General features: G+C 38.6%; 1 protein-coding gene across 3 annotated transcripts; it reads right to left on the reverse strand.

Moving 5' to 3' along the window:
• Positions 1-361: 361 nt before the first annotated feature.
• rubcn (rubicon autophagy regulator) lies at positions 362-24,216 on the reverse strand. 3 transcript variants are annotated; one of them, XM_028027792.1, is made up of 22 exons: positions 23,934-24,216; positions 21,562-21,715; positions 21,018-21,101; positions 19,888-20,047; positions 19,666-19,772; positions 19,268-19,517; positions 17,572-17,994; positions 16,984-17,031; positions 15,656-15,751; positions 14,793-14,908; positions 14,489-14,687; positions 14,138-14,245; positions 13,332-13,406; positions 10,044-10,104; positions 9,546-9,678; positions 9,269-9,414; positions 8,827-8,891; positions 8,133-8,371; positions 6,852-6,913; positions 6,600-6,753; positions 5,830-5,923; positions 362-2,484 (listed from the first exon to the last, which is right to left on the reverse strand). In XM_028027792.1, the coding sequence occupies exons 1-22, from the start codon at positions 23,972-23,974 to the stop codon at positions 2,348-2,350; spliced, it is 2,952 nt and encodes a 983-aa protein (XP_027883593.1). In that variant the 5' UTR covers positions 23,975-24,216; the 3' UTR covers positions 362-2,347. The 3 variants fall into 3 exon arrangements, with proteins under 3 accessions (XP_027883593.1, XP_027883595.1, XP_027883594.1); XM_028027794.1 differs by lacking the exon at positions 13,332-13,406; XM_028027793.1 differs by lacking the exon at positions 16,984-17,031 and having other exon boundaries at positions 23,934-24,215.
• Positions 24,217-24,437: the final 221 nt, after the last annotated feature.

Below are 24,437 nucleotides of genomic sequence, written 5' to 3' on the forward strand. Positions count from 1 at the left end.
CACACTGATTAAGCAACTCTGGGTTAAATGGATCTTTTAAAAAAAAACAGGCATGTTGCCATGGAGAGCTGGGAAGTCATAAGAATAAAATTTGAGTCCATTTTAATGTTAAAATGATTATTAAAGTACTTCAGTCAGAAAAAGCTAAGCAGTCTGACATATTACAACTTAATAGCCACTATTTATTCTCTAACATTTAACCCAGTCTTGCATTTTTGTACATGTTTTACATGCAGAAAAAAAAATCTAGGATATCAGTTAAAGCTCTAAAATCTGGAGGAGCTTAAATGTAATAAAACGCATTAGTTAAACATAACCTGAAAACATTTTAAACTTCAAAGAACACCGAGTGACACCCGTGTTTAACAGTCTTGCCAGTCATTTATTGTGAACATCATTACATACTCAAAGCAAATCAAGAACAACAATTAACATTTTTAATAAAAAGTTCTTAACTCTGTAGTGCACTTTAAACCTCTTCACTCCTCCATAACAAAGGCAGGTCCAAAACAAAGCTGATCAGAGGAGCTGGGCGGATACTTTGTTCAAAAGCTTTAAACTGAAAAGTTTCTTTAGTAAAAAGAAGAAAAATCAAGTGCATAAATAATGGATGGATCCATTTTGAAGAGATTAGCTGTTAGTAATGAGACTAATTAGATGTACTATTTATCCAGTTAAGACTAATTTTGCTGATCTAGTTTATAACAAAAAGAAACATTTGTTAGCTATTTGAAGCCTCAAGAATAAATATAACATAAATTTCTGCTAATTTACACTGGTCCACAAATGAAAAATATGAAAATCTAATCGTTAACATAAGTGCAAAAAACATTTCTAAAAAGTCTAAAATGCAATTTTTCACCTAATCTCATTTCTTTAGACAACACATGGAGTTACCTGGAAAAAAAAAAAAAAGTCACACAACCCCCAAACATGAACGTGGCGATAATTTTAAACCTCACCTCTAATGCAGTAAGCCAATTTGCTAAAACGTGAGTAAAAACTGTTTAACTTAAGAAAGTGATGAATTATGTTATTAGAACATTAGATCAAAACCGCTTCATGCATCATTAGTCAGTAACATTTCAAGCTCAAAGTTCATGTTCTTAAAACGAACATTAGCAGAATTACATCCAAACACACCGGATCAGGGCAAAGAACCAAACACGCGGCTATCTCAAAAGCAGCAACAATAGAAATCAGCAAGGGCAGCAGGTAGATATGCACACCAGCACTCATTCAAAGTCCACCATCCACACACGCACACACACACCCACACCCCGAGCAGCAGGACAACTGATCATTTCTAGTTTTACCGATAACGTTTGCAACAATGACTCCTGTTCCCATTCCTGCAAATTCAGCTTTGCTGAGAGACTCCACCATCGTTTCCATTACATGCTCATTGGTCACAAAAGAAATGTCTAAAACAGCATAAAACACAAAACATAAGGCTCAAAAAATAGAAAAATACATGGTAAATATTTTCTTAATATTCAAAATAAAACAAAACTGAACCTGAAAGGACCATTTATACTATTATTATTCGTCAAATCTTAAAAGTTATGCATTTTTAAACTTCCAGTGTTCTTCTCACAAATAAATTTATCCTACCATGCTAGGTGTCAACAAAATGTCAAACTAATAAAATAAGCATCTTACCAGTATGTGTAAAGAGGGAGATGCCTCACGGCTAAATGAAATACTCTTATTATGTTGACAGATTGGTTGCATTTCACAACAAATGTCACAACAGTGCTGAAAGTTAAAGATGGTCTTTGGCTCGTGTTGCACATAAAACTGCAAAATTATTAACGTCAAGTAACTGTGCAAGGCCGCAGGTTTGATCTCTCATGCAGAGCTGGTCTATTTGTACAGGAATGATTCAGCACTGTTGAGGGAAGCTGGTAAGGAGGAGAAGAGTTACACAAATATAATAAACTAAATATTTTTTTTTATCAAAACAATTAAACTCAACAGATTTTTGAGAAGTAAAGGCTGAATTGTTAGCTTGTTATGTTTGAGAAATTAAATCTGCAATGTGTCAATTTTAAAGAATGCCTTATTAGGTTTTTTTTTCCACATTGTGGAGAAAATTAAATAAAATTTGCATAATCTATATACTTTTCAAGCATTAATAAAAATAAAGTGCATCTCTTGAAGGGGCTTGTAGAAAACATTCATCTCAAAACTCCACTTCCATACGTGGCAATCTGGTCGAAAACAGTTTTCTCTGGTGATCTGAGAGGAATGAGCTGAAGACGGGAAGAAGGTCAGAGACTACAATCATCGTCGATATGTCCTCCACTTCTTCTTCTTCTTTCCTGAGGTCACCGTATTGCCGGCACTAAGTCCCTCCTCCTTCGTCCTCTTGCTCCTCCATGTTTCTGCGCGCCATCCTCTCCCGACGCTCCGCCAGCCGCCTACACCGGGGGCAGTCTTTACCTGTCCTGAAGCAGCTCTGATGGTAACAGGCGTGGCACTCTGAAAGGGGAGGAGGAACATAGGAACATTAGCAGGCGTAAAGACAATCGCATGTCGGACTGCATGCAAAAGTCAGCCGCAAACAGGTTCAACCAGTTCGCACACCATAAGGTAAGTTGCACAAGAAAAAAAAGTAGCCAATCAGAAGCAGAGCTGAGGGAGGACGGGAGCATAAAAAGCACAGAGGTGAAAGGCAGCAAGGCAGATGGGAGGAAGCAGTTCATGCCCTGAGAGCCTCAACATAAAACTGCATAGACTCGTCCTGACTCGTCCTCAAGCTAATGACTCACTCATTAGCAGTGAAAGCAGTTTCAACCTGTGCAGCACTTAATTCCATTTGCCCCCATACGAGATAATGTGAAAAACAACATGTCTAAGATGATGGATTCATGAGATGAAACTCAAAGTGAATTTAAAACATGTTTATTTCATGTTGAAATGAAGATTTAAAAAAAATAAATAAAAAGCCACAACTGTACAAAGCATAAATAATGTCTTCAACATCACAGATGAACTCTAACAGCAAACCAACAACTAGCAAATAAAGAAAATCAAATAGAGAGCAACGCAAGTGATCAAACTAAAATCTTCCACTTGCTCAGGCAGAAAAACATAAGTAGAAACCAACTCTGACAGGCGTCCATTTTGAAATTCAGAACCAAAAGGAGTTTAAAACTGTAAACACAATAGAAGGGACGCACACCCTCTGTGACGTCATTTAGCAGCATTATTTTTCTAATAAAGGCAGCCATTCAAAGCTAAAGAGAAGAAAATATGACAGCTATACCTTCTGGAACCAAAACTAAAATGTCCACCACCATCTGGCAAAATATCTACCCACCACCAGCTGTGCAACCAGAACAGCCAAAACCAACACCAGCCCAGTAACATCAGGAACTCAAAACACTAAACGAGGAAAAGGTAAAGATTCCTACACCACAAGAAGATCATAAGGGTGCGAAACAGCAGTGATAGATGCCTAAAATGGTTGAGAATATTTCCAAAAGACCATGATGCCCAAGCTACTGCTCCACCCATAACACACCAAATTACAGTTTTATACACCTTTAGAGTGGATAAAACAATACATTAAAAAATTACTAATAAAGAGGCTAGGGATGTCCTGATTCAATCAGTTATCGACTGTCAGTCAATTTAACATATCTAATCTAACATTCTGAAATGTACATATTAAGTGTGTCTAAACGTGAGGAAATTATAGGGATTTTGTTGAAAATTAAGCACCATCACATCTATAAAGACAGGACAGAAACTCCTGATACAATCCCATACTGCATAGTGTATGTGTATTTGGATCAAGGGTGTGCAATTAACAGAGCTAAACAGTGCCATGAATGCACATTAAGAATCGACTGACCATCTGTGGAAAAAAACTAATCTTTGAGCCATCGGTTTCATGCAGCTAGCATGCCGATGTGAGTGAAACATGATCTGTGCAGACAGCACACCGTAGCACAGGATTAAGTAATGCTGTTGTTAGTCATATGGTGTGATATGACAGTCACAGCTGCATCACTTCTGTAACAGTGGCACACATGTAGTCCAAGCCTGTTTATCGCCCTGGGCGAACCACCCAGGACAACTTAGTGTTGTTTCTATTACAATATCCTGCCATCAATATGACGATCTACCCTCAGGTCTCGTCTACACAGAGTTCATTTCCATATCAAAATAGAGAGCAAATATTATGGCTGTTAGTGAAGCATTAGTTAATTGGCTCAAGCTGTTAAGGATAAAAATACAATTTTGCAATATGATTGACACAGAAGCTGTGTCAAGATAAATGATTAGAAGTAAATAACAAAGATATGTTATATTAGTAGATTTTCTTTGTTAACCATGTTTAAGAGCTTATTGAATCTGTCCAGTAGAGATTCTGTCACTGTTAAGAAAAACATAGGAGAGGACCGTCCAGAAGATTACTGGTGAGCGAGTAAAATGCTACACATTCACAGGAATGCAGACAATGCAACATTGTAATAGTGTGGCATTTACTGCACTGTAATGCTGCTGAGTCATAACACACGTGGAATTGGTTTTAAGAAAACAGCAAACTGGTACTCTGTTTTGGCTTTATCTACTCAAATTCACATTTTTTAAAAACTGAAAAATCTTAATCAGGACATCCCTAGTTTTAAACCCATTTTCTCCAATTAAACATACAGCAGGACATGGCTTAGAATTGAACAGATTTTCATAAGGATATTGCTCTATCTAGAAAAACCAGTCAAAATCTCAGCAGTCAAGTCTCTAAATTGACCATTGAAAAAAAAACAGTAAAACAAGAGAGATAATGTAGAAAAGTATAAAATGTGTAATAAATGGAAAAACAATCTTAGATAAAAATATAACAAGTCTTAAAACTGTTTTGCATACGGCTCGTACTTTTACCTGGTAGTTATAACAAAATAGTCCTCTCTAATTTCAAGAAACAGGCTTTATTAATCTTTCCAGATAAAGAAATATTCCTCAGCATCTACTCTTGACCTCCAACTCCTTCATCTCCATCCTCAGTCTCTTTGTTCTCCTCTGTCGACGCTCCATCCTCCCCTCCACTCACCCTGCTCTTCCTGCCTTTATTTAATCTCCTGGCTTTGCGGGTTTTTCGATTTCTCCATTTCGTCTCGGCTGCATCTGCTGTACATTCTTGCTCTTCCGTTACCACCTCCGTATTTACCACCTCCGTATTTACTACCGCGTCACTTTCGCCGCTCTCTCCTTCCTTCTCCTCCTTGCTTTTGTGTTTGGAAAAAACACTTGCTAGCTGATGTGGTTTCAGTAGCTTGAAGACGGAAAAGTTTTCAGTTTTAACTGAATCTGTGTCTTTCTGAGCTTTCTCTTCCTCCTCTGTTTTTACCAGTGATCTTTTTATACACTCTTCATTTCCTTCTTCCTCTTTCGATTCCATTTCTTGTTCATTCTTATCTTCTCTTTTTGAGAAACTCTTTACTCGATTACTCCTGCACCCTTTCCCCTCCTGTCCTGCTTCATCCAAACTCTCAAGGCTGCTGCACTTTTCACTTGTACCTATCTTCCCCTGTTGATTCTCACTTCCTATAATCCAGGGAACTGAGTAAACCATTTTCCCAGTACTAAAATGCTGAAGCGTTCCCTCTCTCGCGGATGAATCCCTGGAATCCGCCTTCTGTTTATTTCCTCCATCCTGCTGCTGTCCGCTGTTCACCTCCTGATCTACCCCCAGCTCCTCTCCACCCTCCCCTTCTTTCCTGTCTCTGGAAAGCGCTCTCGCCAGCCTACGAGGGGTCAGGATCTTCCAGTCTCTCCAATTTAGTTGAAAGGAAATGCGGGGTCTTGAGGGCTCACCTTCGCAGCGCTGGCACTTGCTGAGCTGGAAGGGGAAGATGATGTCTTTGTCGTTGTTGCAGAACTCGCAAACAAAGCCCTTCGCCTGACACAACTGAGGGAGAGAGAAAGCAAAAATGATTAAAAACATCTGGGAGAAGTACCTGACAATGTGAAGTAAGGCTGGAACGATTAATCGGGTTCATTGTGATGAAGCGATTATTGAAGTAATCGTCAACTAATTTAGCAATCGATTAATCGTTAAGCTGAAGTATGCAGGCTCATAAGAAGTCCTTTATGCTAAAAGAACTTCTTACTCAGAGCAGTAATTAAACTGAAACTGTACAAAAATATAAACATTTTGCCAAAAAAAAAACTACATCTGTAAACATGTTCAACCCAGAACTATTAGAGTAGCATAGTTTTAGCTTCACCTGATTTAAATTCTGTAAAAAAAGATGTAATTATTAATCAATTAATTCAAATAATATTCAACCCTACACTGTATTCATGTTAAGGCAAGCAGAAAGGGCTGGACTTTTAAGACACTCAAATACACTCAAGGAATGCTGTGTTATTGCATTTTTTCCATTTTAAAGATGGAAATGAAAAAATAAATTCCTCCTTTAAAGTATTTATTATATTGTCAAAAAGGCTTAAGTGTTTAACTGAAAAATCTGCAGAATGTGCCAATTTATATTTTTATCCAGAAAATCATCAGAATAAGCGCTAACTATAATAATCAATAATTGCAGGACTAATATGAACCAGTTGTCAACCAGTTGTCTTACCACGCAACCAGCTACATGCATGGTACCAAGCTTAAGCAGCTCTTTCAACCGAGGAGCCAGTTCTCCGTTGCGAACAGCAGTGAGATCGTTGAGCGAGAAAAGGTGAAGGTCCTCGGTCAGGTGACCTGGCACGCTGTCCAACTGGTCAAGAACCCTGAGAGAAAAACGCAGAAGCAAACAGGTGATGTTCTCCAGTCCAGGAGCTTTTTCCATCCCAAGCAGGCTTTGGTTAATGTGAACAGAGAGGCTTACCCTCTGGCAAAGCGACAAGTCTTGAAGAGATTTTTCATGTGAAAAAGTTGCACTCTTAAAACCTGAAGAAGAAAAAAAAGTTATTCAAGTATTCAATAGAAATAAAAATAATACACAAATAGAATTAAACAGTTTTAAAGAGCTTCTGGCCTAGAGCATTGCTGAAATCCAAATCCAACCCTTTTCCATTCAGTAAGTGCTACAAGCTCATGTTATCCACAACACTCTTCAGTAAGGACACTACTACTGAAAGAGGAAGACTCAAATTTAGCCATTTCCACCATCACAAACCTGAAAACAGCTAAAACTGAAATCAGAGGAAGCAGAAAAGTGATAAGAAGCCATTTTAAAAAGGTAATTTTTCACAGAGACACATTGACTGCTCCTTTTAAACAAGGGGTAAGACTTCAGCAAATAATAAATTATCTGAACAGGACCAAAAGAGAGTAAAAAAAGAAAAGCAGCAAAAACTTTGAAATATGTCCAAAAAGCCTCGAGCTACTCATAAAAAAATTACCATAAAAAACTTCAGTAAAGTCTGGCTCCTGGGAGTCTAAACATCATTATGCTTTCCTTCAATCGGTTCATCTCTCAAAGAAAAGCCTGAAAGAGTCAAGTGATCTAGTCAGCTGAATAATGAGCTTTAACTTTAACTAAATGTTAACAGCCAAGTCTAAATCCTAATGATGAAAAATATATATTTAGAAACAGCTACAAAAACAGATTTTTAACACTTAAATTTTGTCAATTTATTTATTGAATACGTTTTGAGCTTTTCTTTTTATTTTGGCGTAATTTCTTTTTAATTATTAGGCATAAACTTTAGTGCTGAGAAGTATAGGTTGCCTCACTGCAGAATATATTTACTTGAAGGTAAAAACACAATAACATAAACCTTAGATATTGTTGGTGGTTTAAAAAAAAAACGTTCTTTAGGAAGAATCTGTTTTCCATTGAGCTGCGTGAGAAACATTCAAATCCTGTTTCTGGCTATTTCTTTACTCACACTGCAGCTCTGTAAAGCTGTGTGCCACTGAAGCAGCACTTAGAGACTTTTTTAGCATCATTTTAACTGCAGCTGATAAATGCTGAATGTCTCTATTCATTCCAACTCATTACTCAAAATGCAGCAGGTCACAAGTTTGCTATTTCACTCTTTAAGGACTTGATAGTCCTCCCTCTGGGATGCTTGTGAGGGGAAGAAATGTCTCCTTTCGCTGAATGCAACCCGTGAATCTTCGTAAACATCAGCATGGAAAATGTCACCGCCTCTGAACTCACCCTGACAGACTCCAGAGACTTGATCTTCTTGTACAAGCCGTTGTTGATGTCACTCGGGTTGAACAGAGGGTCTCCTGAAATCTTGCTCAACAGGTCTCGGGCAAAGTTGCTGACGTAGTACTTGCTGAAGTCCCACTTTCTGAGAACTCGGCCGGGAACGATCGCCTGGGCGTTCTCGTGGCAGCACTGGCAGAAGTAGCGGCCGAGGTACTCGCAGTATCGCAGTCGCTTGATGTAGTCTGAGGCGAGGGCAGCCAGCAGAAACACAACAGGAGTAGAGAAGACGTATTCAAACAAAAAAAAAATATCTAATTGTCACTTTTTGTATAAATTTGACCAATGAAGACAAAAAAAAGGGAGTTTGATCAATCTGACTGACTCAAACTGGTGACAAACTGACAACTATAACTAATGCAAAATCAAAAAGAGCATTTTTAGAATCAGAGAGTAGTTATTAAAATAATTGAGATGAGGAATGAAGCTATTAAAAGCAAATAATTTTTCAAAGAAATGTGAAGAAAAAAAAATAGAAAGACTATAAATGAAGTGTCAGGCAGTCTATTAAGCAGGACATAGCAGCAGATGTTTGATGTCTTAATGTGTTGGAAATGTCAGAAAGGTAAAACCCAATTTAAAACCATCTTGCACTTTATTTCCAGTTGTGCATTAGCATTACTGTGACTGCAAGTTATACCTGGGTCAATTCTGGTGCCACATCCAGCACAGCGGTAGTTCTGCTTGGCAACAATGATCTTCCTCCTGAAATGAAACAAAACACCAAACAATTTGGCTATTTAGATTGCAGTGATATTATGCAAACTGACATCTACAATCAATTTTCAAATAATTTTTAGAAATATCTTTAAATGTGAACACAAAGAAGACAATATGGCATAACTAAAAATATTTGCTTGTTAGTGCTTGACTTTATCTCGTGTTAAAAGTTTAAATTTCAACTATTTTAAATAAATCCCCAGTGTTTCTTACAGTCTTATTTGGCAGGTAGCTCCGAGAAAATGAAGCCCCACATGTTGCAACCAAGTCAATACATTTTATGAAAAGCTTTTCAGTAAATAACGATTAAAACAACATATTTAAAAAGGCAGCAAGATGAGGAAGAACTTATGTTTACGGACTTTGGTGCAGGATGAATGTTGAAGATGATTTGTGGTCTCGGCGGCGCCCACTCAAGGTTGCCTCGAACTCGAATCCTCAACTTGTAGATATCTGCGTGCTCTCCATCATCAGGAGAGATGGGCAGAGAGTCGGGAATAGGCAGCAGCTGGTCGGAGACGAGAGTAAAGCTTAGATATGCTCCACTGCTTTTCAGAACATGTTTGCAAAACACAAAACCTATAAATATTGTACGAGGGACCATCATGTTTTAGTTCAGATTAAAATGAGATGTTGCACCTTCTGTGGAGCATCGTGCTCTGGAACCAGCCAGTCGAGCTCTGAAGCTGCAGGAAGCTGCAGGCCCTCGAACTGCCTGAGCAAACCCATCGCCACCGACTCAGCTGAGTTAGACTGGAGGAAGGAGGGAGAGCTAAAGAAAAACAATAAGAACAACATATAAATACCTCTTAAAAAGGAAAAAAATTGCTTTAGCCACACCTGTTATTTGCTAATCAACAGAAGCTCAACAAAACCCCAAGTCTGGTTAACGGTGCAGAAAGGTGCAAATTGATATAAAATGGAAGTTCCTGAAAATATCTCTGGAGGATAGATGAGGGGTTTTCTCTGGTTTCATTGTACCAGTTTATTTTATCTGAGAGATTTAAACTTCCAAAATACAAAAAAAAAAAAAACACTGAAGAGAATAAAAATAATTGGAAAGATCAAAAAGTACCAAAATTCAAGAAAATATTGGAACAAAAAGACATTGAGTTATTGCACACAGATGTAACTTACATGGACTCTGAGCTCAGGAAGGACCTGCCACTGGAGCTTACACTGCGCTTTATATCTGCATCTAAAAACACAGCGAGAACAGAGCGGTTTAATGAGAGGACAGCAGAGGTTTACAAGTTTTAACCTCCTAAACAAAGTATCCTCACTTTTTTTGCACCACTGGTAGAGATTAGTTAAAAGCAGTAAAATAAATTAATCTTGGATTACAGTACAATATGAAACTGTTTTTACAAACTTAGATACTGCCACAACCAGAGAAGCGCCTAACAATTCCTAATAAATGGAATTGTTAGGAAATGAATCTGAAGCATTTTGGTAAATTTAAATCTAATTTAAAGCTGACCAGAGTGTTGAGAAACTTTTAAATTAGTAAAAACTGTGACTTGTTTCCCTGGGGGAATAAATATAAAGTGAAATAAAATTAGAATTTTTGTATTGTCATTGTGCAAAACCACACAACAAAATATTAATAGTTAGCAACTCCCAAAGGCAGTGTAAATAGATGAATAGTAATCCAATCTTCAAAATGGGAAAGATAAATGAACATCTCATTCAAGTAACAAATGGTGTTTAAAGGCTGAATAAAGAACTCAGTTTATTTTGCCACCATTCACAGCAAAGCATATCAAATAAGAATCTTCTAAATTTTATTTTATTTATTTTACACTAGTACAGATCTCTACCAGAGGTGCTACTAATTGTAAAGGGTGTTGTACCATTTAAATCAAAGTATCTCAGGGATTTAAAGACTTCAATGCTACAAACAGCAGAAAAATAATTCTACAGCAAGTTAAAAAGCAAAAGCTGGAAGAAGTTTCTCATTAGCTTTGTTTCCCCCCATCAGGAAGTTAAAAGAGAGAGAATTGGCTACAGGAAGAGCACAAATAGCCATTAGAGACTTTAATTGAAGAATTATACCATTTAAACTTTACAAAATAAGGAATCTACTGAAAAAAAAAATCATTGATTATTAAATTAAAGCAGGAGTGTGCAGCAGACGCTTGACAGATTTTTCTACATCACCAAGGAAAGGAAATAAGTAGAACAGGTTTGGCAGAGCAGGAGAAGGCCTGCAGGGGATTTTGCTTCATATCAGTTTCTCTTTATCGCAGGATCAACATTTCGGCTTGTTGTCACGTAGCACAGATTACACTCTGAGCCTTTCACACGTACAATACAGGTAGATGTTCTCAGCAGCAAGAGCTGGTTATCAAGTCAATAAAAAGGCTTTTTAGCTCTGCAGAGGAAAACATCTGCATAATTAGAGAAACAGTTTGATTTGGCTGAGTTAGCGTGAGACGACGGCTCTGTTTGCGCCGATTATTCAGGCAGGTTGGTGATTGAAATTTGACACATGACGATTTTAGTCTGTGGCAAAAAGAGGAGTGAGGTGCAATCATAGCAGAAAAATTAGGAGGCTTTTTTTTAGGAATCTACCATCTAGGTGAGGGATGCTTTAAGTTGCGTGAAGCAGAAAATAACTGCAGGTTATTATTATTATTATTTACTTTTTTTAAAGAAAAAATAAACAGTAAACACTTAATATGTTGCTTCCTATTTTAGATATTGAATCCCTGTACATACAAGCCACAGTGATTACTTTTATTGAAAAAAATAAAGAACAAAATGTGCAGGGAATGTACAAGAGGATTATAAATACTCACTACTATAAAACATAAAATAATGAAGTGGATGGATTATGATAATGGAAGAAGCTACAGTTACAGCATGACGCCGCTCGTTTCATTCATCTCCTCCTTTAAAGCCGACAGATACAAGCACACCCGTCTCCTGCACCACCAAAGCCTTGAAGTAGTGGAGTAAGAAGCACACAGGTCAACTCAGGTGAGGAGGCAGCTGGCTCGTCTCCAAACAAGACAGAGTAACGCAGCAACTAATCTCACCATTAACGGCTACTTCTACAGAAAAAACCCCAAATCACTCTCTAATTATGATGTTGGTCGGAATATTGTAGATGTTCAAATATGTCTATTTATTACCAAATTATAACACAATTTTGAGCCTGATGATCAGGCGTTTTACTTCCAGTAACTATTCTTTTAGAATAAACAAGACATGGCCATTGTTAATTGAATTAAAAGAATAGGCATATTTATTTGTTCCTTACTTTTCCTAGAACCTTCTAATTGTTGTGCACAACAACAAACTACATCACAAGTCCAGCAGAAAAGAAATACCATCACATAACAATATCCTAATAGAAATGTGCTTTAAGATGAATTTATAGTAACTTTCAAAATAACTCATACCACTTAAACTTTTTCACTTTTTCTCATGTATTTAATACAAAATAAAACCTGGTGCAGTTGAAGAAAAATTATACTTTTTTTTAAAACAAAAATCTGAAGAGAGTGGTGTGCAAAAAATGTTAAAGAAGGTTCTCTGATCAGGATTATAATCTTGCACTGTAGAGCACCCTGAACATGATTCCCTAAGCAAAGATGGTGGTGGCAGCATCATGCTTTGGGGACGCTTTTCAAAGCAGGAACAGTGAAGCGGAACTGAGCTGATAGTGAGATAGATGGCCATGCAACAAGAAAATGTCTCAGACTCAGCAAAAAACTCGCTACTGGAGTAAAGCTTCAGCTTCTAAGTCAGACAACTAGCCTAAAGACAAGAGCTACACTGTAATGGCACATGGCAAAGTGTAATCATCCAATTATGAACCTGTGGAAAGACTTGAAAGCGGGTCTGCGCAAATTTTATTCAAATCTGAAATTAGACGTGACAACCTATTAGAGACAAGCTGAGGTTGTCGTACAAACTGTTGTACACCAATTGGCGTACGCCATTTATGTTTATGTTATAATCTAGCCCTCACTGTTCAGTATATCGTCCTTAAGTTTACATTTTTTAAATCTTTGCGTTAAACTACATGTCTCAATGTTCTGTCACTTTGCTGCTGTTATACGTAAATTTCTGAACTGTGGGACATTAAAGGTCATTTCTATTCTACTCTATTGATTCTAAAAATGTGTCAAACTCCCAGGTTTCTTTAACAAAATCTATGCCACTTTCATTTCAGTTCACAATTACGGTCCATTGCCTGTTAAAATTTCAAGTACTTTCTAAGTAGATATAAATTTGTGGTTTGAACATGTCCAGCGGTATGAATACTTTTCAAAGTCAATATAAATTACAAACTCTTCAAAAAGTCCAGTGAAGTTTAAAGCTGGTCATTTTTTCCAGTTTGGATCAGAGCCACCCGCTTTCTCTCTGTATATAGCCGTACAAAGCTGCGTCGGCCGCGAGTCAGCCAGCAGATACCTGAGAAGAGGGAGGCGAGTGACAAGGAGAGGCCGCTCTGAGACACCGCCAGCAGGGACTGACCCTCACAGCCATCTGAGAGACAGAAACTAACACTCAGCACTGTCACTGCCCACAGGAGCACACCCACTCAGACATTTCACCCCTGGACACAGAGGTGTGTTAGTGTTCCAGCCAAACATAGTCTGCACTGAGAAGGGAGCTGTGAACGCCAAAGGTTAATAAATCAACAGTACAGAAAAATGTAATGAAACACACAGAGGTTTAAGGAGCACACATCCAAGAGAATCATTAATTATCGACATAATGCATGTTTAGATGTAGATGTTCTGTTAATCATCTCATGTTTTCAGATGACAGGAGATTTTATGAAGCTTTTACACCCCAAGGTCCTATACAAGCCCCTAATGGGCTCATCACGTGTCACCAGTAGGAATATTTTACATCCACAATCAGCAGACTGGCCGCTGTACTCTGACCTACAGGTTATAGGAGATGATAAAAGCTGATTGGTGAGCACCCAATGATGTTATGAGATGATGAATCATGAAGAAAATGGAGGGAAAAAGAAATCATTTCACAAAAAGAGCTTTGGGAAGGACATAAATTAAAGAAAATATTTTCTATTTGGATTAAAGTAATAAATTTAGATCTTTGAAAGCAGCCAGAAGTGAAGTCGATCCCCTGCATTATTAAATTACACCTCACTATACTGATGAAATTGATCAACTTTTTCTTTTGTAGAAAATAAACCATCAATTAAATTTGTAGTTCTTTTGTTCTTATCCCTCGTTCCCTCTCTGTACCTTGCAGTTCACATTCCTCCACCTCCTCGGCCGAGCCGGAGTCAGACAGGCCCTGGTAGGAGTCCTGAGAGCTCCTCCTGGAGCCTCCGCTGTCAGTGGAGTGGAAATCTGAGCACAAGGAAATAGTTTCAACATGTTATGCAAAAATATCACAAATATGACTTTTTCTGAACATGTGCGGATGATTACTGGTAAAAAGACTGTTAGGTTTTCTCTCATGTTTTGTCCCACATCAGAAAGTTAAAGCTCCCCCTTACCAACAGTCATTTACAGAATTTAAGTTTTATGTAAAATGCTAATCAGTTGAATATTTTAAGAGAGAACTGGGTGTTGAGTTGTAACTTGGCGTACGGTGCTGGGAGGTTGTGTAGGGTGGCAGACGGCTGCGGCGGATCTGCTGCCTCCTCAGACGGATCTTTTGTTTGAGCTGCTGAATCTCGGAGTCGCTGTCTCCCTCCTCCTCACCCTCTTCCTCCTGGCGCAGCATGTTGTATTTCATCAGCTCAATGGCGGCGATGAGGGACTCTGAGATGCTGAAATGAGCATTTTCCTGCAAAGCATGGATATTAACCCAACATGTTATCTCCCAAATTAAACTCTTCACATTCCTTTGTAATCCTGATAAACCGTGACCCGAGGTGAATCAGGACTCTACCTTTTCTAGGTCAGCACAGCTGCCAAAGTCCTGCTCTGACAGATAGCTGATGAGGCTCTGCCCCTTCGACGGCTTCCTGAACATCCCATCCGGCACACTGCTGTACTGGGGCCCATCTGATGTCAACACAGTATGTACAACTTTAAGTCAATATGCAAAACATACAAACAAAGGAAAAGATTTTATGTTTGATTAAGCTTTATCTTATTATATCTATGAATTTGCTCAAAGCCATTTATAAACATGTTTTTTTTCCTGCAGAATAAAAAGGATGAATTTTCCAAAACTTTTCACTGTAAGATTTTACTTCTGAGATAAATTAAAGTGATTTATTTTAAGAGTTTTTCCAAAACCTGCCAAAAAGGTTGTTTTTCTTAATCAACAACAAACATGTTGGGGTAATGCTATGGGCAACATTTAGGTCATCCAAACAGCAGTAGCTCAAAATAAACATTTATTTTGAATTTATGGAAGTAAAAACTTGCGTCAGCAAGTCATTTTATAGTCACATAAACAATAAATGTTTTTTTCTGCTGGGAATCTCATGTTTTCTTGTCAGCTTAAAAAAGAAATTAAAATCTTTTTCTTCCAAGAAAGATTTCCTGAAAAATTCCTTTTATGGTTTATTGTGTCACTGCAGTGCAAACTTGGAGCTCTTGATCTGAACTAAAAGAAAAATTCAGTAAAAAAAAGAAAAAAAGTACTTAGTCATACCCGATACATCAATTATCGGGTATGTGTTTAATTATGTGTTGTGTAGTAAAATAAAAACAAACTTCTGCTTCTTTCAAAAGCAACAAAATACCATTAAAACCTGAACATGAAGAAAAGACTAATCTTTTCTGACGGGATATGAGACTCACAGGACTCCATGTAAAGGGAACTGGGTGTGCTGGTATTGCTGCGCTGAGGAGAGAAGGGACTGTAGTCCTTCATGCTGGAGTCTTCGCTTGCTGATTCTGAAAAACAAAAACACAAACATTTTTATAAACTATAAAAATACCTTATTTACTGGAATTTGAGCTGCATTCTACATCCTTAATGGAAACATGTATGAAAAAGTGATGGAAGACAATGAAATGCTTAACTTCTTTTTGACCTTTGTTTATATAAATCATGTGCATTGCCTGCATGGAGAAACATGTAAAATAATTTAAAATAAGCATTGAACATCAATTTTCCTCAATAAATACCTTTCTAGTCTTTCCATTGACATGATATTCACATCACATGTCTGTAATAAAGAAATTTGTTCCTTAAAAAAACACCATGCAAGAAGTCCAGTCTGCAGGTGGGAGCATCATAGTGTGAGCTGTCTTTCAAAAAAGGACAGTTCAGTCCTTTCTTGATAACGAGTGTGGGTTTCCAGGATAGATAGGAATCCCAAGCACACGGTCAAGGAAGCTCTTAATAAACAGAACGAGTCAATCATCTATTTTGACTCCAACTGAAAATCTATGGAAAGAACTGAAGACAGTCTGTGTGGAAGAATGGGCCAAAATCACTCCTCAGCAAAGCATGTGACTCAGTTTCCCCATAGAGGCCTGGAAGTTGTTTTTAACTAAGCCAGTTTTGTTTCACTACATATTTATCAAAAGCCTGTGTTAAAATCTGTTATTCCACCCATGAATTAATGTGGGGATGAATTTGCCTCGATTGAATTGTAGGTGAGGATATCTTGAGCTGTTGCCAACATCTGGTGGGAATTTCCAGTCGCTGACTCCATTAGAAATATCTAAACTGAGAAAAATGTGTTCAATACTTGTTGTAACTGAAGTAGATACTATTATACTTGGACTATGGAGTAAAGTGTTTTAAACTAAATAAAATGTTGGACTTAATCATAAAAACTACTGAATTCTTGATTGTAAAAGTTCTTTGCCTCACCTTGTTGAACATAAAAAAAAGTAAAATTAAAACTTTCATAGTCCTGCAATATTTCCAATGAAATGCTGGGACAGGAAATAGAAACCAAATATGTGCATGAAGAAAAAAAAAGTCACACTAATTTGAAACAATTTATCAAAATTAAAAAATAAAATAAAATACAGCTCCTGAGGAACAAATTGTACGCTGAGCACAAGACTGGAAATGAGAAGGGTAAAGTTCATAAACATGCAGTAAAACAAAAATTAAGGGAGGGTGAAATGGGGTCAAAATGATGGGAGTACAGGTAAACTGCACTGCCAACCTGCTACTGGATCCTCTATTATTATGGTGATTTTTCTGTGGCCCCCTCCTTCGCATAAAGAGTGAAAAGAGAATAGAGAGATAAAAGGATAAAGACAGTTTAACTGGAGCTGAAAGGGAAAACAAGTCTGAGCAAAACAGAGGAAGTTAAGTCAATTTTCTAAGGCTTTCAGGCAGGAAGTCACAAAGTCAGGGTTCCTACATATTTTACATGTTATCAATCATGGACAAACAGAAAGACAGACAGACCAGCACAGCAAAAGAATGGATGGAGAGCAATATGGATAGACAGATAGATGGATATAAAAAAAAATTAGGGACCAAAGTCTGAATATGAAAACATTTTTCCAAACTTTTTCATCCAAATCTGAAAAACACTCCAATCGAATTCCAGACTTTCCCAGATTGTGTAGGAACCCCGCAGAGGACAGTCGGAGCACCTCTGATAAGGAATCCGCCTCATTTTTACTGCAAGCTAACTATTCAAGTAAAACAGCTCAACATTACATTGTGTCATCAGTAAAACCATTACATTATTTAATATATTTGAGCATTTAGTCGTCTGGCACATTCAGTCCTCGTCACTCACCATTCCTGAGTTTTTGACTGATCCCCGTGTCTGAAAACGAGCGGGTGTGTCCTTTGGCCCCCCTGCCAGGACCCCTCTGGCCCTCTGAGAAAGACGAGCACCTCGGCGGGGTCGAGGTCTGGGAACTCTGCTGTGTGCCAGGTTCCTTTGTCTGGTCCTGCTCACTGCTGTGGATGGAGCTTCGAGAATCACAACGACTGCGTTGCCCCAGGTTACCGATAGCCAGATACTCCGGTCCATCGTCGGAGTCACCGTCGCAGGAGTCCCCGGCCTCGGGCTGAACGGAGGAGGATGGGGACTCTGACAGGGAGATGTGAGGGACGGAAATTGATCCAGGAGACGGCGTCCCACCGCGCTCACCGTCCCCCGGTCTGGATACGATCACCCACGGAGTTTCCACGCTGCTGGCTGAAGAGGTAGTGTCTGCATCACAGCATCAACAAAATTATTACCACAGAAAATTGCAGAGAAACAGAAAAACATGTTTACTTTGGTTATTATATTGTGCATAAAGGTGAACTCTGCTGCGGTTGTTACTGATGCCAAATTTCAGGAAGGGGAAGAAAAGCTGTACAACACCACATGAAAAGAAAAAGGAGTGAAGAAAATTACATAAAAAATAAGAAACAAACATATTAAGTACTAAATAATAAAGAAATGTTAGAGTTAAAAACAAAATACGATACTAAACTGAATGTAAACTTTGACTTTTATGGGTAAGTTGCAGTGAATCTCTCGAGTCCCAATTTAAACATGACATTAAACAACATTAGTTTTTGCACAGCTCAGGTTTCTAGGCAACTTGTTCCAGTGTTGAGCTGCCTCACCTCATCTAGCTCTGGCTCTGGGACACTGAGTGAGGAGATCTGATGATCTGAGCGCTCTACACGGTCAATGCCTGAGAATCGACTCCAAAACGTATGTAGGTCTGAGATAATTCAGTGCCTTGAAAATTTATGTTTTAAAATCTCTCATTTCACAAACAGTAAGACTTCACTTCTCTGGTGTTTGTTGGGATTCTGGCTGCAGCATTGTGTACTAGCAGCATCTGCCTGATTACTTAGAAATACAAGAATAATCTAAATTTAAAAAATTTGGACTATTCTAAATTTTAGAAAATTCTAGCTTTTCTGTCTTGATGTATAAAAGAAACTCAACCTGATAGTAACTTGATGAAGAGTATAAAAAATGTCATTTCCTGCTTGAGAAAACATCGAAACAGTTTCTGTTCAGTTGTGTTCAGATATTGGGTGGCTGCGTCTACACATTCCTCAAATACTGATCTCATCCGCAAACAATTAGCCTTCTGTATGTTTAGTTCAGTCAGTCAATTCACAAACAAACTGTTGTGAATTCACAGCAACATAGCCAATATGTTTACTAACATTTGCTGAAAATTTGTGTGAAAAGACGACCATCTACTATTAGTCTAGCGTAACATCATTGACGAGTCAAAAAAAGTGGCATCAGAGAAGGAGAAATAAGGATGAATCAATAACCTTTGTTCTTTTGTCAATCATTGGGAAAGACAATGAACTCACCCTCCAGAAACCAACAATAGATTTTTCGCCTATTTAATATTTACCCTAATAACTACAAAGAAAAAACATAAATGAACAGGACAACCTTGTAATAAACCCTTTTGGTACATCTCGAAAACATGACTTAGATATATTCAGGGACACATAAAACCTACACTTGGTATTGATGCTTTCCTCACTCATGTTGTTGCCTTTAACGGATCTAGCTGCTGTAGTGTTTGCTGGCCTGTGGTTGGCTGCGACCGCTTCTCGCAGGGAGCAGTTTGAGGTGGTTAGTCTGCGGTTCAGAGAGTCTCCTCCAGGGGCCGTGTCGGCATTCCTCCAGGTCCCCCCGGCCCCTGGCAGCACACACAGGCTCTGGCTCTTCAGCAGACTCAGGCACGAAGAGCCTTTCAGCGGGGAAAGCTGAAGGAGGGAAATTAACACTTGAGGTGATTCCTTTTTATACTCCCTACAAATTACACTCAACCTTTGTTGACTAATGGAGGATAGTGAACTAATTTCTTCCAAACAGAGGCAGTTTGAAGCACATGTGAAAGCTTGAGTAACCCACCCCAACAGTGTCTACTTGGGCCAGCAGTTTGGGATTATTCTGCTCCACAGCCTCCAGACACTGAAACATGGCCGTCACATGAGGCTCACTCAGCAGGAAGGCGTCGTCTGAAGGGCACGGACACAAAAAAAACAAAAACAAAAAACCATGTAAACAGGAACCACTGGAGAACATAGAAGGAGTAAACAGTGTTTGATTTTCACTCCCAACCAGTGCGCTCACCGTTGTAATATTTCCGTGTGTTTCCCAAATGCCTGAGCAGAGGTTTGAGCTGAGCTGACAGCTTATGAACCTGCAAGCTGTGCAGCAACCAGCGCTCGGCCTTGTGGCTCTCACCGGCTCTGTGCACCCCGCTGCTCAGAACCGGCTCCAGGTGACTGAACTGAAAAATGAAAACAAAAAAATATATATCCAAAGCAAAATTATTTATTTTGAAGCTCTACAAAACATTAGAAATCAACCAGAACACTTTGGTAGGTGCACAGCTGCACTTAACTTGAACTAACAAGAACAGAAAGCAAGAGATCACATGACTGTTATGTCAAAGTTAAGCTCTGCTGATCAGCAACATCAGCAAAAATTAGGATAATTACATTTCAGCTAATAATAGTCCATCTGTTGCTTAAAAATCCCACAAAAACAAAGAACTGTTTCCACAGCTGGGGATTCATTTCATTCTCCACATGACATAACAATGAAACATGCCTATCACATTACATAAGAAGATTTAGGATGCCTGACATATTTTTATAATTAATGATTTTTGCCCCTCCAAATGCACTTTTCTTCTAAAGCGGATTTTCATCCGTTTTCCTACGTGAATTAATTCACACTACAGAGAACACATTGGCATGATTGCAATTTATTATCCTTTTTATCCTTAGTGAACTAGATGCTATAGTAGCCCTCATCTAATTGATGAATCCCTGTGCATCCTGTATTACGAAATAAATCGTTTTCCTGTCTTAAATTACCAAATGAGGAGGTATATCATCGCAGCAAACAGTCCTAATTTGCAGTAAAGATATGTTCAAAACCTAGAAAACTACTTTGTTGTTTAAACAAATACAGAAAAATTACCATCCTTTTCTTGGCTAGAAAGGATAATAGTTTTAGCCATTATCCTTACACATTATCATCCTTGTTGCTTAACCTTCTCAAGAAACTTCCAAACTCATCAAGCAAGAAACTGACACAAAGTTTCTAGGTCTAGTAGTATGCACATTAGAAATGCAGAACTGAAAGAAATCACCCTCTCTTTTTCTAAGTTTACATTTACAGTAAATTTCCCCCAAAGATTTGAACCTGCTGCTATGATTTCCCTTTTGTTCCCCTCTCTGAGAAGCTCATACCTGTTCAACGTGCATGGCAAGGTTGGGGCTGATGTAGCGAACACACCAAACAAAGGGCCAGTAGTCTCGCTGCTTGTAGTACATCTGCAATAGTAAAACAGTTTTTAAAACGCTAAGAAACGTCAGTTTTCATAAATAACAAAAAGCAATTATAAAGAACACCGCTGTAATAAAGTGTGGGATGTTACCTGATAACAACAATGCTGATTAAGTCTAAGGTAAAATGGCCAGTATCAGTATCACTTTATTATTATTATTATTATTATTAGGGCCTCCTTAAATTCTAGTGAGGTTCTTTGGTGAATTACTAAGAGAAATGTTTTGTAAAATGGCTAAAAAAAGAAAAAAATACTTTCCCCATGTTATATTTTCAATCATATCACTTGTCAATGTAATAACGTTTCAGTTGGCTAGCCAAGTTGACGGATAGGTCAAAGTTGACCAAAAAGCTGCAACTTCTGCTCAAGTGTGAGAACGCAAATTGATGAAAAATGAAGTTCATCTTTAAGAAAAAGAAAACTGAAATAAAGCTGCATCCCCTGACCTGCTCGTTCTTCAGTCTGTGACCGAGGATGTTGTTCATGTCCTTGTGCAGCCTCTGCAGGCCGCCGTACCGCGACCAGACGTTGGGGTTGTTGGTTGACACGAGGCCCTCCACCGTGGTCTTCAGGCTGGACAGCAGCTTCCATTGCTCCCTCCTGGAAGCACAAAAGGGAACCGGGATGGAGAGGGGGGGAGGGGGGGGAGAGACGCAGGGTGAGGAGGTTAAGGAAGGAAGTATAGAAGTGCTGGTGACAGCAATGTGGTTCAACAGATCAAAACACATTCCACACAAAAAAAGTATGTCTCAGCAACTTAATGAATACAGCTCAGAGTCATGCTGGTTTAAATCCAGTACTTTCTTTTTACCCTCTAATGATACATGGCTGAAAGAGGAGAACAAATCTGTAGATGGTATCTGGAGGGGACAGTCTAACTTTGTGCTTTTGTTGGGTTATGAAAAAGACAGAAAGATATGTCACACAATGTAAATCTAAAATAGACTGGATTTAACATTTAATGGATGTTAAATTTAGACACATTCTATCAGACTAGAACTGATAACTCTGATAGAGCAGAGGGTCACATTTATGAGAATAAATCTTATCGGTGTGAAATAGCTTGTTGTGGTCAGCCACTAATCAAATCACATCATGTAACTGGCTTAAAGTTAGATAACATTCGTCACATACTGCAGAGCCTTCTGAAGTTAGGCAGCAACAGAGGACTAAGTGTGTCTAAAGGCTTGTATAGGAGCAGAGAAATCTGTTTTTTGCTGGAGGTGGAAAGAAGAGGAACAAAAAACTAAGGAAAATCACTCCTGGAAAGTCCTCCTGCAGCAGTAAATGAAAGTCACACAAAAAAATAGCCCAGATGATGTGTCAAGAACAAGCTGTAGGAACTCCCAAACCATTCTCCCAAACTGCAGAAATACTCAGATAATTCTGCAGTCATCAGGTGTTTCAGAAATGGACGAGAAGTTAAGTACAGAGAGCAGGTGGATCAGTTAATGTCATGGAAACAATCATCTTATCTTGAATTTGAACAAAATAGAGGAGAAGATTGTACATTTCAGAAGAAACAGGGTCAGGTCAAACACTATTTCCATATTGGGAGAATAAATGGAGGTGGGGGGGAAGTAGAAATACCTGGGGGTTCAACTGAAGAACAGTGTCTACACAACAGCGTAGCAATTTACAAGAAAAGACAGAGCAGACTGTACTTTTTAAAGAAGTTTAGGTCCTTCAGTGCTTCCAGGAGGATGCTGTAGCTCTACAAGTCTGTTTTGAAGAGTAAAATCTCTTCTGCCATCATATGTTGGGGAGCAACATCAGAACCAGAAACTTAAAAAGGTTTAACAACCTGATAATGACGGATGGTTCTGTTCTGGGGACGACTATTGAACCATACAGCAGAGTTTCAATCACAGGTTTCTTTAGATTTGCTGTAATACAGAAAGCAACAGAAGTCTAAAGCCATTTACAACAACTCTTTAAATAAATTGTATAAATTAAAACATTTAATTTGCCTCTGGAGTTAATAAAGTACTTTTTAATTGAACTGAGCTACGTTCTTGCAGCTCTGGGAGAGAACAAATGTCACTGTTTTTGTGCAGGTTATAAATACCACAAGTGTTAATCTCTTGTGTTAAAAATCCAACTCAAAGAGGCGGTTGACATTTTTCAATAAATTACAGCGGATTGTGTATTAAAGCATGCATGTAGAAATTTGTCAAACATTGATAAGAGATTTTACAGTTAAAACATCTTCTAATATGTGAACTGACAGAGAAAACCCAATCTGCTTAAGAATACAACTTAATTAGTTGGGGGGGTTTTGACATTACCATTCACTGGAATCATATTTGTCAAACTTTGGGGAAAAAAGTGTGAGTAGTAACATAACTGTCCGAATTCGTATGTCTAAAGGCAACAATATCACGGAGAGCCTGCAAAACTCTATTTGACAGTTAGCATTAGCTGCTAGCACAACTTGTCCAGGATTAGCATTTATCTATGAGCGCTCAGTTAATAATTGGCAATAATAAAGCTAATGGATAACTAGAACTCATTTCAAATAGATAACGTAGCAAAACTGCCAAAGTAGTCAAACAGAGTCTGATAACAGCTTCACTTTTAATGTCCTGATAGAAATGTCCACTAAGCCTTAGCATCACAGCTAAAACGCACGCTAAATGCGCTTCTTTAATAACAACAACAAAAAAACATTTCTTGCCACCTTTATCTAAACAGTCAACAAAAAAAATAATCTCGATGTGTGTTTTAGTTGTGCTGTGCTGTTTATCTGGCGAAACCCATACGCAAACACAACCCCGGCTATCCGGAGGTAATGCGCCCAGCCCAAGCTGTCACTTGCCTGCGCTCCTCCGCCTCTCCCTCCGCCGTAACCTCCATCATGTCCTCCAGGCGGAGCCGGCTGCCCACCAAAGCTGCCAGCTTCCCGCTCACACCAGTGATATTACGCTCAAAAAAGTGTTAACGCTACTGCAAAGGTTGCTGGAGGGAGTCAGCTAAACTCCGAGTCTCCCGCCGCCATGTCTGTGGTACCTGCTATACCCGAGCCAACAATCAAAACACAACAGGCCGCATATCAGCTCTCATCGGCGGATGCTCCATCAGCGAGTGGGCGGTGCAAACGGCCGCCGCCCTGCCTACTTTTCCACTGAAGAAGGAAAACTTGTAAAATTAGATAGTGGCGGTTTTGTTTGGTATAGTCTTTTTAGGTGGATGTAAATCAATATCTTTAATTGATTTCAGCAAGTTTTCAGTTTATCCAGTAAGAGGTTTTAAAGTAATCAGTTACCGGTTAGCTTTCTGGACCTTTCTATGCAACTTCCAAACGAACCTTTGGTATGTACTG

This window comes from Xiphophorus couchianus, chromosome 9, assembly GCF_001444195.1.
Source record: "Xiphophorus couchianus chromosome 9, X_couchianus-1.0, whole genome shotgun sequence".
NCBI classification, from domain to species: Eukaryota; Metazoa; Chordata; class Actinopteri; order Cyprinodontiformes; family Poeciliidae; genus Xiphophorus; species Xiphophorus couchianus.

What these genes read in the sequence shown, in the direction of transcription:
- rubcn (XM_028027792.1), bottom strand. Translation starts at nt 23,974, where the DNA reads ATGATGGAGGTTACGGCGGAGGGAGAGGCGGAGGAGCGCAG. An exon ending in TTGCCATGCACGTTGAACAG is followed by an intron (nt 20,048 to 21,017) that starts GTATGAGCTTCT and finishes TTCATTTTTCAG; the next exon opens with TTCAGTCACCTGGAGCCGGT. An exon ending in TTCCCTTTACATGGAGTCCT is followed by an intron (nt 14,909 to 15,655) that starts GTGAGTCTCATA and finishes TGTTGACATCAG; the next exon opens with ATGGGCCCCAGTACAGCAGT.